This window comes from Drosophila arizonae, chromosome 2, assembly GCF_054131065.1.
Source record: "Drosophila arizonae isolate 15081-1271.41 chromosome 2, UAZ_ARI_1.0, whole genome shotgun sequence".
NCBI classification, from domain to species: Eukaryota; Metazoa; Arthropoda; class Insecta; order Diptera; family Drosophilidae; genus Drosophila; species Drosophila arizonae.
The window spans coordinates 9,319,561-9,333,154 of NC_142922.1; the positions used below are offsets into that span (position 1 = coordinate 9,319,561).

General features: G+C 40.8%; 3 protein-coding genes across 9 annotated transcripts in view; 2 read left to right on the plus strand and 1 right to left on the minus strand.

Annotated features, from left to right (window-relative positions):
• The window catches only part of Gycbeta100B (guanylate cyclase soluble subunit beta-1-like), a 51,766-nt gene extending 46,006 nt beyond the window's left edge, over nt 1-5,760 (minus strand). Inside the window, exons 1-4 of one of the 7 annotated variants that reach the window (XM_089462528.1) lie at nt 5,522-5,760; nt 4,168-4,292; nt 2,800-2,987; nt 922-995 (exon numbers count right to left, since the gene is read on the minus strand). In XM_089462528.1, coding sequence (XP_089318654.1) covers nt 922-995; nt 2,800-2,802 — 77 coding nt within the window. In that variant the 5' untranslated portion in view covers nt 2,803-2,987; nt 4,168-4,292; nt 5,522-5,760. Of the gene's footprint in view, nt 1-921; nt 996-2,799; nt 3,094-4,167; nt 4,293-5,371 lie in introns of all 7 variants that reach the window. The other 6 variants (XM_018018608.2, XM_089462526.1, XM_018018607.2 and 3 more) reach the window with 6 other exon arrangements.
• Nucleotides 1-13,594, plus strand: part of LOC108609340 (putative peptidoglycan muropeptide transporter SLC46) — a 65,179-nt gene that overhangs the window by 13,630 nt on the left and 37,955 nt on the right. The gene's annotated exons all lie outside the window — the stretch shown is intronic.
• On the plus strand, nt 10,702-13,352 carry LOC108621260 (adhesion G protein-coupled receptor G2-like). The gene is made up of 2 exons (XM_018018472.2): nt 10,702-12,032; nt 12,097-13,352. Exons 1-2 carry the CDS (start codon nt 10,856-10,858, stop codon nt 13,239-13,241), a joined length of 2,322 nt encoding a protein of 773 aa, XP_017873961.1. The 5' UTR covers nt 10,702-10,855; the 3' UTR covers nt 13,242-13,352.

Here is a 13,594-nt window from a genome sequence, read left to right on the forward strand (position 1 = left end):
AAAGTGAAATGAGTATATTGGTTTTGTACATGTTCGTCTTGTCGGTCCGTCCGTCTGTCTGTCCGTCTCTCCGTATGAACGTAATTTTTTCGGCGCTATTAAAGCTAGAAACTTGGAATGTGGAAGACATACTCGTGTATATCTTCGATCTATAATGTGCTAAAATTTTACGATCCGCCCAGTAGAGTGTGGCAAATCGGGAAAAACTGCACTTCCTACAGTATTAGAGCTACTAAATTGCTGATCGGATGTAAATGAGTAATCTGCAGTTGGCAAAGTCCGACTATAACGGTCTTACTTGTCTTTTTCAACAAAGTTATTACTATTCTCATTATCTTAAACCTTAATCATCATTATTCTCATTGTTATATGTTTTCGAATGATTCCAACTCATATTATAACAACAACAAAACTTAGTCAAAACAGATAATTTCTCTGAGCTTTTAAGGTATTTCGACACTTCTGTCAAGACAATCTGCTACCTGGCTTTAATTAAAAATGTACACAGTCAACTTTTACCGTTTGGCAACTTTCGCCCAAGTTAGTTCTGTGAGCTCCATTCAAGCTCCAACTCCAACAATTTTGCATAAAATATACGACATGCTAATAATCAGCAGCATTTGCATCTGTATCTTCATAAATACGTTTGCTGCCTTAACGAAATTAATGAACTTTCGCATAATACAATATGTTAATCAAGACATCCACTGCCCGTTTCATCCCGCAAAACAATGAAACACATTTCCAACTGTTTGTGGCGCCGGTTCTGGGAAACTTGCCTTATTTTTGTGGCGCACAATAAAAGTCGCCCATTAATTTCTGATGATATGCCAAGTTGTGGCTTAAGACAATGCTAGTTTTCGCATTAGACGTGTCTAATGAGTTTCCGTCTGTCTGTCCGCCAGTGCTGGCGCTACTTACTTGATCTTCTCCCATATTTCCTCGCCGAAATGCTTGAGTACCAGCAGCTCCAGGGCGTAGTTAACAAAGCCATACTGCAAATGGAAATAATAATATCATATTATTATGGGACAGTTGCATGATAATGCCAAATAAATTTGTATATATACAGACACATATATATATGTACATACTTAAATTGTTGGTATTCTATCTGGATTTCATTTATCTAAATGCCGAAATTTAACTGGCGACCATTCAGAAATTACAGAAACATTTTTATGGCCACTCAAAATGAAATCATAAAAGTGCCAGCTAAATTGAATGCTGCCAACATTTTAATTACATTCGCTGGCGAAATAAAGTGATAATAAAATGGACTTCAGCTAAGAATACACGGCTAAAAAAATTTAAAAATGAAAATATACACAAGAAAAAAAAAAAAAAAAACAAATTCAAAAAGAGAGAGTATGATGGAAAACTCGTTCAGGATTATTTTTTGGGGCCTGCGAAATGTTGTTAAAAATGTGAAATCAATAAGGATTGCGCATTTTATTTCTTTTAAATGTATCCGACGGGCAATCAATTTGATTTGTTATGCGAAATCAAGTCGCACACTGAGCGGGGGCGAGTGAAACACTCTAACGCTCTTACATGCCCATAGAGCATTGCAAGATGGCGCACAATCAATCGCTTCCGCCGGAAGTGATGCAAAGCAAGCCAGGAAAATACTTGAAATATATTTACATACATTACGTATACGTCTAGTGGGCCACAGTTGGTGTTGTTGCTGTTTGTTAGCTGCCTGATGAAGATATATCTAACCGATATTTGATGTTTATTGCCTTTGTTGTGCATATATTGAAATGTTCCAGCATTAGCACAAACAGCAACAGCAACATATACAAACAAAAGACAACAACTAGAGCCAAACAATTGCACACGGATGCCAGTTTGACGTAATTTAAAAATAGAATGGAAAAGCATGCGAAGAAATGCGAAAATCGCTATCATTAAATGAGGAACGCTGCTGATGTGGGTCCTTCTGAGTGCCTCTCTGTATGCGTGTATGCGTGTGTTAGCATGTGCGTGTGTATAACATGTCAACATGGGAAGTTTGTTTGCCTTGTCATTGAGTTGATATTCTTGCCAAGTTGAATTTTATCATTGTCCTTGGCATTTAATTTGTTCTACCTAAGGCCTTTAAGAGACGTTTTTGGTTTTGAATGTTTGATTTATGTCATAAAATCAGCATACGTCGGCATTTCTGCGTATTATGTGTATTAAATAACATTTCAAGTTTATTTATGCTGTGGTCTATATATACACATAAATTTTAATTTTTTTATTTAAGAATTCAATTTTTTATTTTCTTTTCGAAATTGAGTTGATGTTTTTATGATGTTTATAAGGTAGTGCTTCAATACTCTCAATTACTCAATTATGCATACCTGGAAATCATTTATATATATATATTTATTTTTTTAATATTATATTTTCTTGTTAATATTTCAAATTGAGATTTTTGTATTTTAATATATATTTTAGCCTAAATATTTTCTCTATTCTACCATTCTATTTTTATGCACAGTAATCCATCAATTCTATATTCAATATTCGACATCAATCATTTATGAATCCTCTCAACTATCTAAACATTTTGCCTCCTTCCAAAAACTGCATTTGTTTATTCTGTTCTCTCTTCTCCATTTTTTTGTCGATATTTTTTCCTTTGAAACATTTGGCATTTTTAGCTATGAAAATTTAATTTATCATTCAGTCGAGCCATCAATTAAATATTTCAATACATTGATGACATGCTATTTGAGTTAGTTCTCGGGTCTGTTCATGCATGAACTCATGTTTCGTTTCGAGTGCACTCTGAATACTCTAACTTACCATTTTGGCCGGCTGTTCGAGTTTCGGTTGGTTGGTTGAAATGCAAAGAGTTTTTGCTGGCGTTTTAATTCACTTGCACAAATTGCCGTTTATCATATGCGATGCATAACGTTTTGAATATATTTAATATTTATCGAATTGAAATGGATTTCAGTTTAGCACTTTAATTAATATTTTTCCATAGGGAGCTAGAGTTGAATTTATGTAATTTAATTGTTGACATATTTATAGTGAAATATTCGAGTTCAAGTTCAGCAAAGTTTCTGGGCAAGCTTTAAGGACTTGTGTGGGCAACTGAGATGACAACAGAAATTCCACAATGGACATGAATATTTCATGAATTTAAACATTGAAATCGGCTTAACAATGTTTTCAGCTTTGCATTTCGTTTCGCTCGTTCCGTTTCGCTTCGTTTAAATTTTGTTGGCCTTTGGCTTTATTTATTTTCTGACCTGGCCTAGCCTGGTCTGGCTTGGCCAGCGCCTTGCATATGTCAAGGGACCACGCCCCACCGTTCTTCATTTCTGGTGTTTTTTTTTTGTTTTTTTTTGTTTTGTTTTGTTTCTTTCTTATGTTTTGTGAAAACGAAATGCTAATCAAATATGCCAATGAGTGCGAGTGAGCTCTTAAGGAGCCGCTAGCTGCTAGCTGGTGCTTTGCTATATATGTTTCGCCATTTGCTGGCGGCTTATTGCAGCTGTTATTGCATGCCAGCCTGTTTGTTGCATGCCACATGCAACACGTGCAACTGCCAAAGGCGCACACGAAGCCAGGCCAACTGGGTCACAACAAAGGCATGCGAGAAGCAGCTAAAATGGCAACAACGAGCGGCACAAAGGATGCAGAACGCTGTTTAATTACACACACAAACTCGTGAGCGCACACACAGTTGAAATGGGCGTATGTGTGTGTGTGTGTGTATGTGTGTGTGCATGTGTGTGTATAGCAAGTCAAGCGTAGCACCAAAATTTATGCGCCACGCCAAGTGTGCGGCAATTAAGGCGGTACCCATTTCTAAGCCAGCAGCAACACTGCAAAATCCACACGTTGGGGCATGCAACTGGGTGGCAAACAGAAAGAGACGAAGAAGAGTAAGCCCTTGCTGCATGCTTAGCTGTTTGCTAGGATATGCCCCGTTTTGCCAAGTCAAATTTAAGACGAATGCCCTTTGGAGCGGCCGCAAAAGTTTAACAAGTTTTTTAAGGCCCAAGTTAAAATATCGATTTTTATCTTGCCCGCTCGCGCGCGTGTCTGTGTGTGTGTGTGTGTGATTGTATATGAGTTGTGTGTGTGCCATTAGCGCGCTCGTTAAGGTGCATAGCATGGATATTTATACACCGTTTATATATGTATATTTATATTCTGTACTTATTTCAGCTTTATTATTGCGAGCTGTGTATCATTGTTTGACTTTTGCTTTTCGGCCCGCGTCACATTTATCGCTTATCGCTTAGCGTTCGGCACAGTTGTTTGCGTTGAGCCACTTCTGCCAACTGATTTGGGCGTTATTGCATATTAATCAGACGAGTTTAGCACGCTCCACACCTGGCTGCCAGCTAAACAAGCAAGCAGCCAGGCGCCTAACCCACTTCAGCTGCCTTTCGATTCAGCGAATTTTAATTACGTGAAACATTTGACATTTTGCGAAATAGGAGCTCTCTTGCGCGAAGCAAAGTGTGACAATGCCGTCTCGAGTGTCTGTGGGAGCTGTGGGAGCCAACTCTTTGCCCTGGCTTAAGGAATGACAATGTCAGAGGGTGGCCGGATCAGGCATGCCAGGAAATGCCCTCGAAACGTTTTGTCAACCTAGTGATGCACGAAAGTGTTAAACACGCGAATATTAGTTAACTGTAATGATATTTTTGCTGCTTATTTGCGCCCAAATTGTCTGTCGATTTGGCGCTAAACGTGCAGTAACTAAGTAAACGATGGCCCGCTCATTCAGCCAAAGCTCAATTCATAATGAGCCCACAGCCGAGGCGGCTTAGGTCGTGCTGTGCGGCCAGTTGTTCAATTGGGCAATTGTATGTTCAACTGGGCAAACATTTATCAAAACTAATGGACGTTTTACTATCCGTGCCAGCCCGAAAAGCGGCAACACCAAACACCACAACCACAATAACAACTCGCAACAACTGTCCACAAATTGCCGCGGGCACGCAAAGCCAAATGTCTAATAAACTTTGACATATTGAGGCAAATATTTCTATTCGTTTTGTTCCAACGCTTTGTCCACTTGTGCTATTGTAATTTTTTTCTTATTCGTGGACACCAAAAACAGCAAAAAAAAAAAAAAAAACAAAAACAAAAACCGTAAAACATAAATTATGACACGCCCCCTTGCTGACGCCCCATCACTCGGTAGAGACAATAGCGACAGAAATATGCGCATCGAAATAAATTAGAGCCCTCAAAAGTATGCTTTAATTTTTGTTCAGGGAAGCGTTGCGCATACGCCGCTTTGACTCAGTCCTTTGCGGCGGGAGTCTCACACAATTCTTATGTGCTTTTGTTGTTGTTTTTGTATTTTTGTTTTTATTATTTTGCGATTTGTTTGCGCCGCTGTATTTACTTTAATATATTCGTTCACTCCCGGCCTTTGTTTTATTTTTGCCTTGTGATTTATTTGTTTTGTATTTGAGATTTGACTTTCACTTCAGTTTCGCTAAACAACATCCTGACACACACACACACAAACACACACACTCACTCAGCCACTCACAACTCTCGTATTTGGGTTCTGGGCTCTGTGATAAGCGAAGCGCGCGCGAGTCTTCTTTGAATAGTCGTTAGCTCAGGTTGGGCGAGCGCAATGCTTGAACAGTTTTAGCTTGAAGCAGCCATCGACGACTGAGCAGCCGCCGCTTGATGCTTGTTATATTAAAGGACGCCGCAGCTGGCGCCAGGACACTTGTGTGCGCTTTTCCAACAGCCACTAACGCGCTGGCTGGTGTCAGCTTCTGTCGCCTGCCAGCCGCTAGTCAATGTGCCAGGCACACGCTCAGCTGTTTACGAACAAAAGCTGCCGAAAAGCTCGCTCTCACGAGCACTCTCTCTCTCTTTCTTTCAAGTTGGCTTTGGCTACTGGCCAATAGATGGCTCTGCTAACATTCAAGTTTAATTGCTTATGCATTTAGCATATTTTTATTATGAACTTTAGATTTATATTATTAATAGATTATTAATAAATCATAAATATTTTATTTTAAAATAATTCAATAATTTCCTATAATGTTTTATTTGGCACTCTTTCAATTAAGATTAACAAAGACACAGCTAAAGCATGAGCGATGCTTCTAAATATAGTCACAGTGCTATTTATATATTGAGTACATTCACTTTGAGTTCACGCATGCTTCCATTAGCTCTGCTTAATTGTAATCAAATTTGAGTCACATTGATTATCTATCAAGGATAGAAATTTAGACACGGCATCACTGAGACTCCACACTGAACTCAGCTCCACAGAGACAGAGTATATTGCCGTCATAATCGGAGCAGCTGCAACGTTTTTTATTTGTTTTAATTCAGCTTTTATTTAAGACCACGCTGAAAGGCTGCAAGTGCAGCCGCAGAGACCACAACAAAAGTCAGCTGCGATGTCTGATAAATGTCGGCATAAGGCCAACGAAGGAGCTGCCGCTGGCAGGCTGACAATGCCGTTGACACTGATAGAACGGGCCTTGAATAGAGAAAGTGTAGCCAGGTATGGCTTGGGCATTAGCGCCCGCAGCAGACAGGAGTCTATTAAAATCAGAGCCAAATAGACGTAGACCACAAATAGAATACCCTAACCAGCTAACCAGCTTTGCCTTGAAATAGAATGAAATGCACTACAGCTGCTGCTCAGGCAGCAAAGTCAAATTAAGAGCTCTCGAGTTTGGCAAGTAAATGCAAAAGAATGTGAGCAGTGTAGCTAGGATACCTCAGTAGATACCCTGCAATTTTGATGGAATAACCTTTTTAGTTCTTCTAATCAAGTGCTCGCCGCAAAGATGACAATCTGCCTGACATTTAATTAACAAACAGGAAGCGTAGTGAAGAAGTCGAGCTACGAACCGAACACACACACACACAAAACCCAATGACAATAATGGTATTCAGAGTGTGTGCCCAGCACTTCGGTAGTTGCGCATAGAGACACAGGACAAGCGCAGCCATGATAATCGCATCACACTTGAGTAAATAAGTTCCTGAAGTGGAACCAGCCAGGCAAGCAGCGCACATCCCACAGACCCCCGAAAAAAGAGGAAAAACAAAAAACGAAAAGGAAACTTTGTAGCCGGTCTCGATGCGCAGCCTAATGGCTCCCATCACCTCCGCCTCTCCCCTTGCCCGTTGGAGTGACAGAGCGTGTGACAGAGACAGAGAGATATTGCATTTAGGTGCAATTCGAGTCACTGGGAAGAGGAGAAACAACTGTTTATCTGATTTAGAGCAGCATTGCACAGGTTGCGCTTGACTAAGCAGCTACTTGACCTCTTTGTATACATCATTCCTGCACAATCGTCAATCAATCAGGCAAATGCGCACACAATGACATTTCAACTCTAATCATTTCCTCTTATAACAATTGCAATTATAAATTTGTAAATTTAATTACCATGTCAGAGCATTTCATTCGATTAACATGGAAATCGCATTTCAATTTTCCACTGCTGCTATATAAATTCGTAAATCAACAACTATTTTAACGACAATTAGTTGCTTACATACCTACAGCTATGGTTATTATTATCCGTTGCTAAATAAGCAGCTTAAGTGTGGTGGGCAATAAGTTATATACGAAATAAGACAGTAAATATTATAAATACTTTTTAGGCGCTATAAAACATATTGAAAATTTTATTTTTGAATCTTCATAAGTAAAACAAAAATGTTAATGTCATAATTATCTTCAAAAATATTATAAATAAATAAATATTCTATCTGGAAAAGTGCTTATAGAAAACAACAAACACAAAAAAAATTATGAATTGAGCAGCTAAGAATATTACGACTATATTTTAGAAACTCAAGATATTCCGATGTTCAAATGTTCATTAGAACAGTTTACTTAATTTTTTAAATTGACTTGCATTCTCTGAACTATGGCAAAAATATTTTTACCGAAATTTGGCTATGCATGAAACAATTAATTTTCGCCATTAAGATTGTAGAAATTTTAATGTAGAAATGAAACACAAATTTAAAAAAAAAAAAAAAAAAAAAAAAAAAAATTAAACAGCTTCTGTTCTATCGCAATTTCATTGCGTTAGTTTTCAGTGTTACTCCAATATATTAAACTATTATAATATAATTTCTGTTTAAAAATTGTGCCTTAAATATTAACTTATTTTGCATATTCTCATTATTCTCATTTTTATCTACTTCTTTCTTATTCACATTCTTATTTTCTGCTTTTCACTATTCAAAAGTTACCATTCGGACTTCAATTCCTAATAAACTTCATTCAATTAGTGCTACAGGATATATTTGTTTCTTTCATCATCATCGCGAGAAATCCCATATATACACAACGCTTTAATCAAACTATCATAATAAATTACGATAATTTATAAAATGTGCAAGTGGAATTCTGACTTCTCTAGACTGTTATTTGATTTACTTTTAGGTTGCTTCTTAGCTTCACATATAGAGTTGAAAAATTCGATTTGAATTGGCAATCATTGGAGCTGAGCAAACATTTTATTTATTCTCATGGATGCACGTTATTCGCTTTGATGAAATTCTTTTGCGCTTCAGCACATTTATTGCATTTCGATGCTCACCTTTGCACTTTCCTACTTCGTCAGCGCACAAATATTTGAATATTCTGCAATTTTTGCATTCCACCCGCCCAGACATATTGACTCAAGCAGAAAAGAAATGTCCGACAGGACCTCAAACTGCAGTTGACCAGATGCAAAAGGCAAGAAATATGCAAGCGTTCGACTCCCTGCCGAATGGCCAAAGGCAAATCGTATCAAGATATGTATGTATATATAAATATATGTATATAAATATGAGCATTCGAAACAACATTCGCATGTATCATTAGTTGAAATGCATTGAGCCTGAGCCAGCATGTAACAAGCTCTAATGAGGATGACCTAAGGAGCTTTACATGTTCTTCAAGTTGGAAAATGGACCACTATAGAGGGATTGTAATATAGGGAGTGCAATACAACAATACAAAAGAAATTAAATTCTATAATAGGTTGGATTTCACTATCTACATGAATTGATTGGGAATATAAATAAGTCTTAATGCATTCGGGTACTGCTAAAGCTTTTTAAACAGATTCGATCTATATATTTTATTCATTATAATAATTATAGATATTGCGCTTGGATAAGAGATGTTCTCCTTTATATATATGTATATAAATACTTGTATTAAGGTATTTAAACCATATGTAGCCACATCTTTTTATTGAGGAGTTGTTTACTCAGTTCTTGACTTGTCGAGCAACGGAAATGGTTTTCGGAATGGCCGGAACGAATTAGACACAGATGAATACATATGATGGTAGCATATTTATATAACATATACATATGCTTAAGGTTATATTGTAAGCAAAATACTTTAAGGCCATTTGATTGAAGATGCTCAATTGTAGCATGTATTTGCTAATAATAAATAAATTTCTGTGACTGTTTTTCTAGGTTAAATATCCCCGTAGTATATCAGTTCATGCTAGTTCCACTTTAAGCATTGCTTAAGCTGCTTTTCATGAATAATTGATAGACTTTTTAAACAGTTTAGTCGATTTGCTAAGATAATCTATAGCGCACAAGTCATGAACCTCAGATGATCTTAACAAATTAACTTCCTCTATAAAATGACCTACAAATGTTTCTTTTAATTAAAGTTGTTATTCACGCAAGGAAATGTTTCGGATTGAGCACTAAATTGAGTTCGCTTATCTTTAATATCCGACCCAAATATTATTTAGTCGCGCTAGATTACAGCAATCTTTTCAAGTCTCTCTGACATGCATCGCAGATTCATCTGCCAAGAATAGCACAACTAATCAACAAATATTGGACTTCTCGTTGCCTTTCTTGTCGCTAGTGACAATGTCACAGCATATTTCCGTTATAAACAAAATCATGGTGGTCTATTTTAAAATACCAAAAGATAGCCTTCCGACAATTACCGTTATTTATCATCCATTGCCAGTTATGCAATGAAATGAGCCGCTCTAAATCGGAATATGATCTAATTTAGATATCTGGTTTCTTTAGAGAATGATAACTTAAATCGAATTTATTGTGCTGGAATAGTTATAAACGATTCGATATTAGAAACTTTTCAAGATTAATGTGAGCGAGGCGCTTGTTCTTGTGGATTTTAACAACTTGAGCCAGATGTTGGTCCATTAATTAAATTCGAGTAGCCTCGAGGCAAATAAAAAGTCAACTAGTTGGCACACTTGACCGCCAATAAAAGCAAAAACATAAAACGAAATAAAATTCCGCTTGAGCCCGAGAGCTCGAGAGGTTTCCGAAATTATGAAGAAGCTGTCGACAGGCCGAGGCGCTGCTGCTGCTCAATATATTCAATATATTATTGTAGAAATTATAGACAGATTGAATTGCTGAAATGGCGTGAAATGTGCATGGCGAGGGAGGGGCGAGAGGCGAGAGGCGAGGAGATGCCCGCACACCTCTCTGTTTATTGCTCTGACGTTGAGCAGCTACCGATCGAACTTGAACTTGAGTTTTTCTGCCAAGAGTCAGCAGCGAGAGAGGTCGCTACACACACATACACACACACACATACATATGTATGAATATATAAAGTATTTATTTATTTAAATATTTATGAATGTATGTATTCATTTATGAATGAGCAGGTGAGTAATTACGTAATGCGGATAAGCGCATCTTGGCTACAAATTTATGACTTCGAATTGCTCAAGTCGTGATGCCATTCAAGCTCGAGCCAGACGCGACAGTCGAGCGTGGCGCTAGCTGGGCACAACAACACAACAGCGGCTTAAACAGCTTAAATATTTTGGCAGCTTAACGGGTTTAAGTCATGTGTCGCCGTAATTAACCAGTCGGCGAAATGTTTTGGCAGCTTTGCTTCATCTTGGCTGCTCTGGGGCCCAGTCTGGCGCATGTGCGTCTGGCGTCCAGCACCACCGAGCGAAGTGCTCAACTGTTTCCACAGCAGCAATGGCAGCTTAGGAGCCACAGCAGCACAGTTAAGCCTGCTCAGAGTGTATTTTATATGAAGCTGCTGCCCGTGGCTCACTGTGAGCCAGTGGACTTCCAGCATAACTACAAAGTGTTGACTGCAGCTGGCGAGGTGACCTTTGAGCCGCATCTGAATCATTTCGCACGCACCAGAGCTGGAGAGTGGGCGAGCATGCGGGATCTCTGCTTGGATGAGCAGGGTCTGCCCTGGCGGCGACTGTGCAACGCAAGTGCTCAGTGGGCCGCCCTTGGCAGTGTGAACTGCAGTGCCGGCAGCCAGTTGAGCCGACAGCTCAGTCAGCTGCGCGAAGGTGTCCAGAGTAGGCGCAGCACAGCCTTCGCCTTGACCGAGCTGCGGCATTTATTGAGTGAGGCACGAGGCCAGCTCGCTCCGGTGGATGTCTACAGCACGGCGCAAATATTTGCAGAGCTGCTCGAGCAGCAGCAGCCGACGGAAGCGGTGAGCGCAGATCTGGTCGGCATTTGCCGGGAGATCATGGCAAGCGATGAGCAGGTGCTGCGGCTCTCAGCAGAGCTGAATGCAACCAACTCGCTTCTGAGCAAGTTCGAGGATTACATGGATGCACTGCCTCCGCAGCTGGTGCCGAGCGAGAGCTGTGGGAAGTCGAGAGCTGAGGCGGACAAATCCACTGAGAAGGGCGTGCAAACCGTTAACTATGCGGAGCAGGGCGTGCAGGCGCTGATGAGCCGCAATCTGAGCGTGTTCTATGTGAATCCGAAGTGTGAGAATATCACAGGAATATCCATATATGCAGCAGGAGCTGCGGATCGCAAGAGCGCCAGCAGCGGCTTCTGGTATCGCCTTCTGTATGCCAACGAGAGCCTGGAGCAGCTGAGAGCAGAGAGGGACTTGCAAACGGGCACCTACCTCCCGGCGCAGCTGTGGGAGCAGCTCAGCCAAAGAGGCGCCTCATATCTCGTATTCAAGGTCTACGCTCACGACGGACTCTTCGTGGAGAGGGCTCAGCAGCGTAGTCAGAGGCCACGCAGCCAAGTGCTGTCCATATCCATACCAGGCTTCGAGGGTAAGTCCAGCTAGCAAAGTCCAACTCAGCTATCGCTTGGCTAATCATCCTGCAATTCCTGCAGTTCAGTTGCCTGCGCCGCTGCCCTTTCTGCTGCCTCGTGTCGGAGTCTCTGCCAAGGGCAGCCATTGTGGCTATTGGAACTATGGGAGCTGGCTCAGCGATGGAGTGAGCACATGCGGCGGTCACTACGAGGAACCTAATGTGCTCTGCGAGGCGCAGCATCTGACGCAGTTCTCCTTTCTGATTGGCGGCAGCTTCACTCAGCACTCGGTGGAGGAATCGGATGTGCAGCTGGAGGCGGCACATGAGCAGCTGCTGGACCTGATCACCCAAGTGGGCTGCGGCCTCTCGCTGTTCGGATTGCTCTTCATCTTTCTGACTGCGGCGCTGGTTGAGAAATGGCGCAGTCAGGCCTCCACCAAGGTGCTGCTCCATCTCTGCCTGGCCCTCGCCCTGCAGCTGCTGTTCTTCGGCTATCTGGGGGCAGAGCAATTACCTCTGAAGCAGAGCTGGAACCGCTGCCTGATATCGGGCGCTGCGCTGCAGTACTCTGTGCTGGTCATCTTCAGCTGGATGCTGATCATAGCCTTTCTGCAGTTCCAGCGTTACGTGACAGTGATAGGCGTGGCTCGGCCCAGTCACTATATACTCATCTCGGCCTTGGTTGCCTGGACGCTGCCACTGCTGCCCACATTCTTGGTCGTTCTGCTCGACGCCGACTCCTTTCAGCCGTCGCAGCAACAGCTGAAAGGCAACGCGGCTTTGTGCTATCCCTCTGGCTATGGCCTGGCGCTGGGCGTTGTGCTGCCCATTGGCTTGGTAACCTTTGCCAACGCCTTCATGATGCTCTGCATCATTTATAGCATTCATCGTGCCCTCAATCCACGGCGCCAGCTAATTATACAGCAGCTGCGTTTGTCCGTCCTGCTGTTTTTTCTGCTGGGCCTCACCTGGATCTTTGGCCTGTGCAGCTATATGCGCCTGGGCATTATATTCTCCTATCTCTTTTGTCTCAGCGCCACGCTGCAAGGCTTTGTGCTCTTTGTTTATTTTGTGCTTTTGAATGCCTCAAATCGACACGCTTGGCTGAGTCTTATTTGTTCCAGGCAGATGAAAATAAATATGCCCAATGCGGAACGACAGTCTATGTCCACCTCGTCCAGCAACACTTCCAGACGAACCCAATCCTCAGTGAAGTCCATTTGAATATCGTTCAGCAGCGAATAACTATATCAAAAGTTGGTAACAAGTATTTTATCTATAGGTGTAAGCTTAACTATTGAAGTGCAATAAAATGTTGATAGTTTGAATAACTTAGTTCTGGTAACAGTGCAGCTCCGTTCTACGACTAAATCAATCAAAACTATGCTCAGATATATTATAAAATCGTGTTCATATGCCAGCTACTGCTGTAGACAGTCAGAGTAAATACCTGTATATCAATACTACTATATCATTTTTAACCCGTAGCGACCTCACTCACGAAATTCCTAAATATTATACATATTAAATACCTATCAAAGCTTAAAATATGTTTAAGCTTAAAAACTCACTTTAAG

Excerpts from the sequence above, each read along its gene's own strand:
- LOC108621260 (XM_018018472.2), top strand. The coding sequence starts at position 10,856 with ATGTTTTGGCAGCTTTGCTTCATCTTGGCTGCTCTGGGGCCCAGTCTG. Across the intron at positions 12,033-12,096 it reads ATCCATACCAGGCTTCGAGG|TTCAGTTGCCTGCGCCGCTG; the intron begins GTAAGTCCAGCT and ends CAATTCCTGCAG.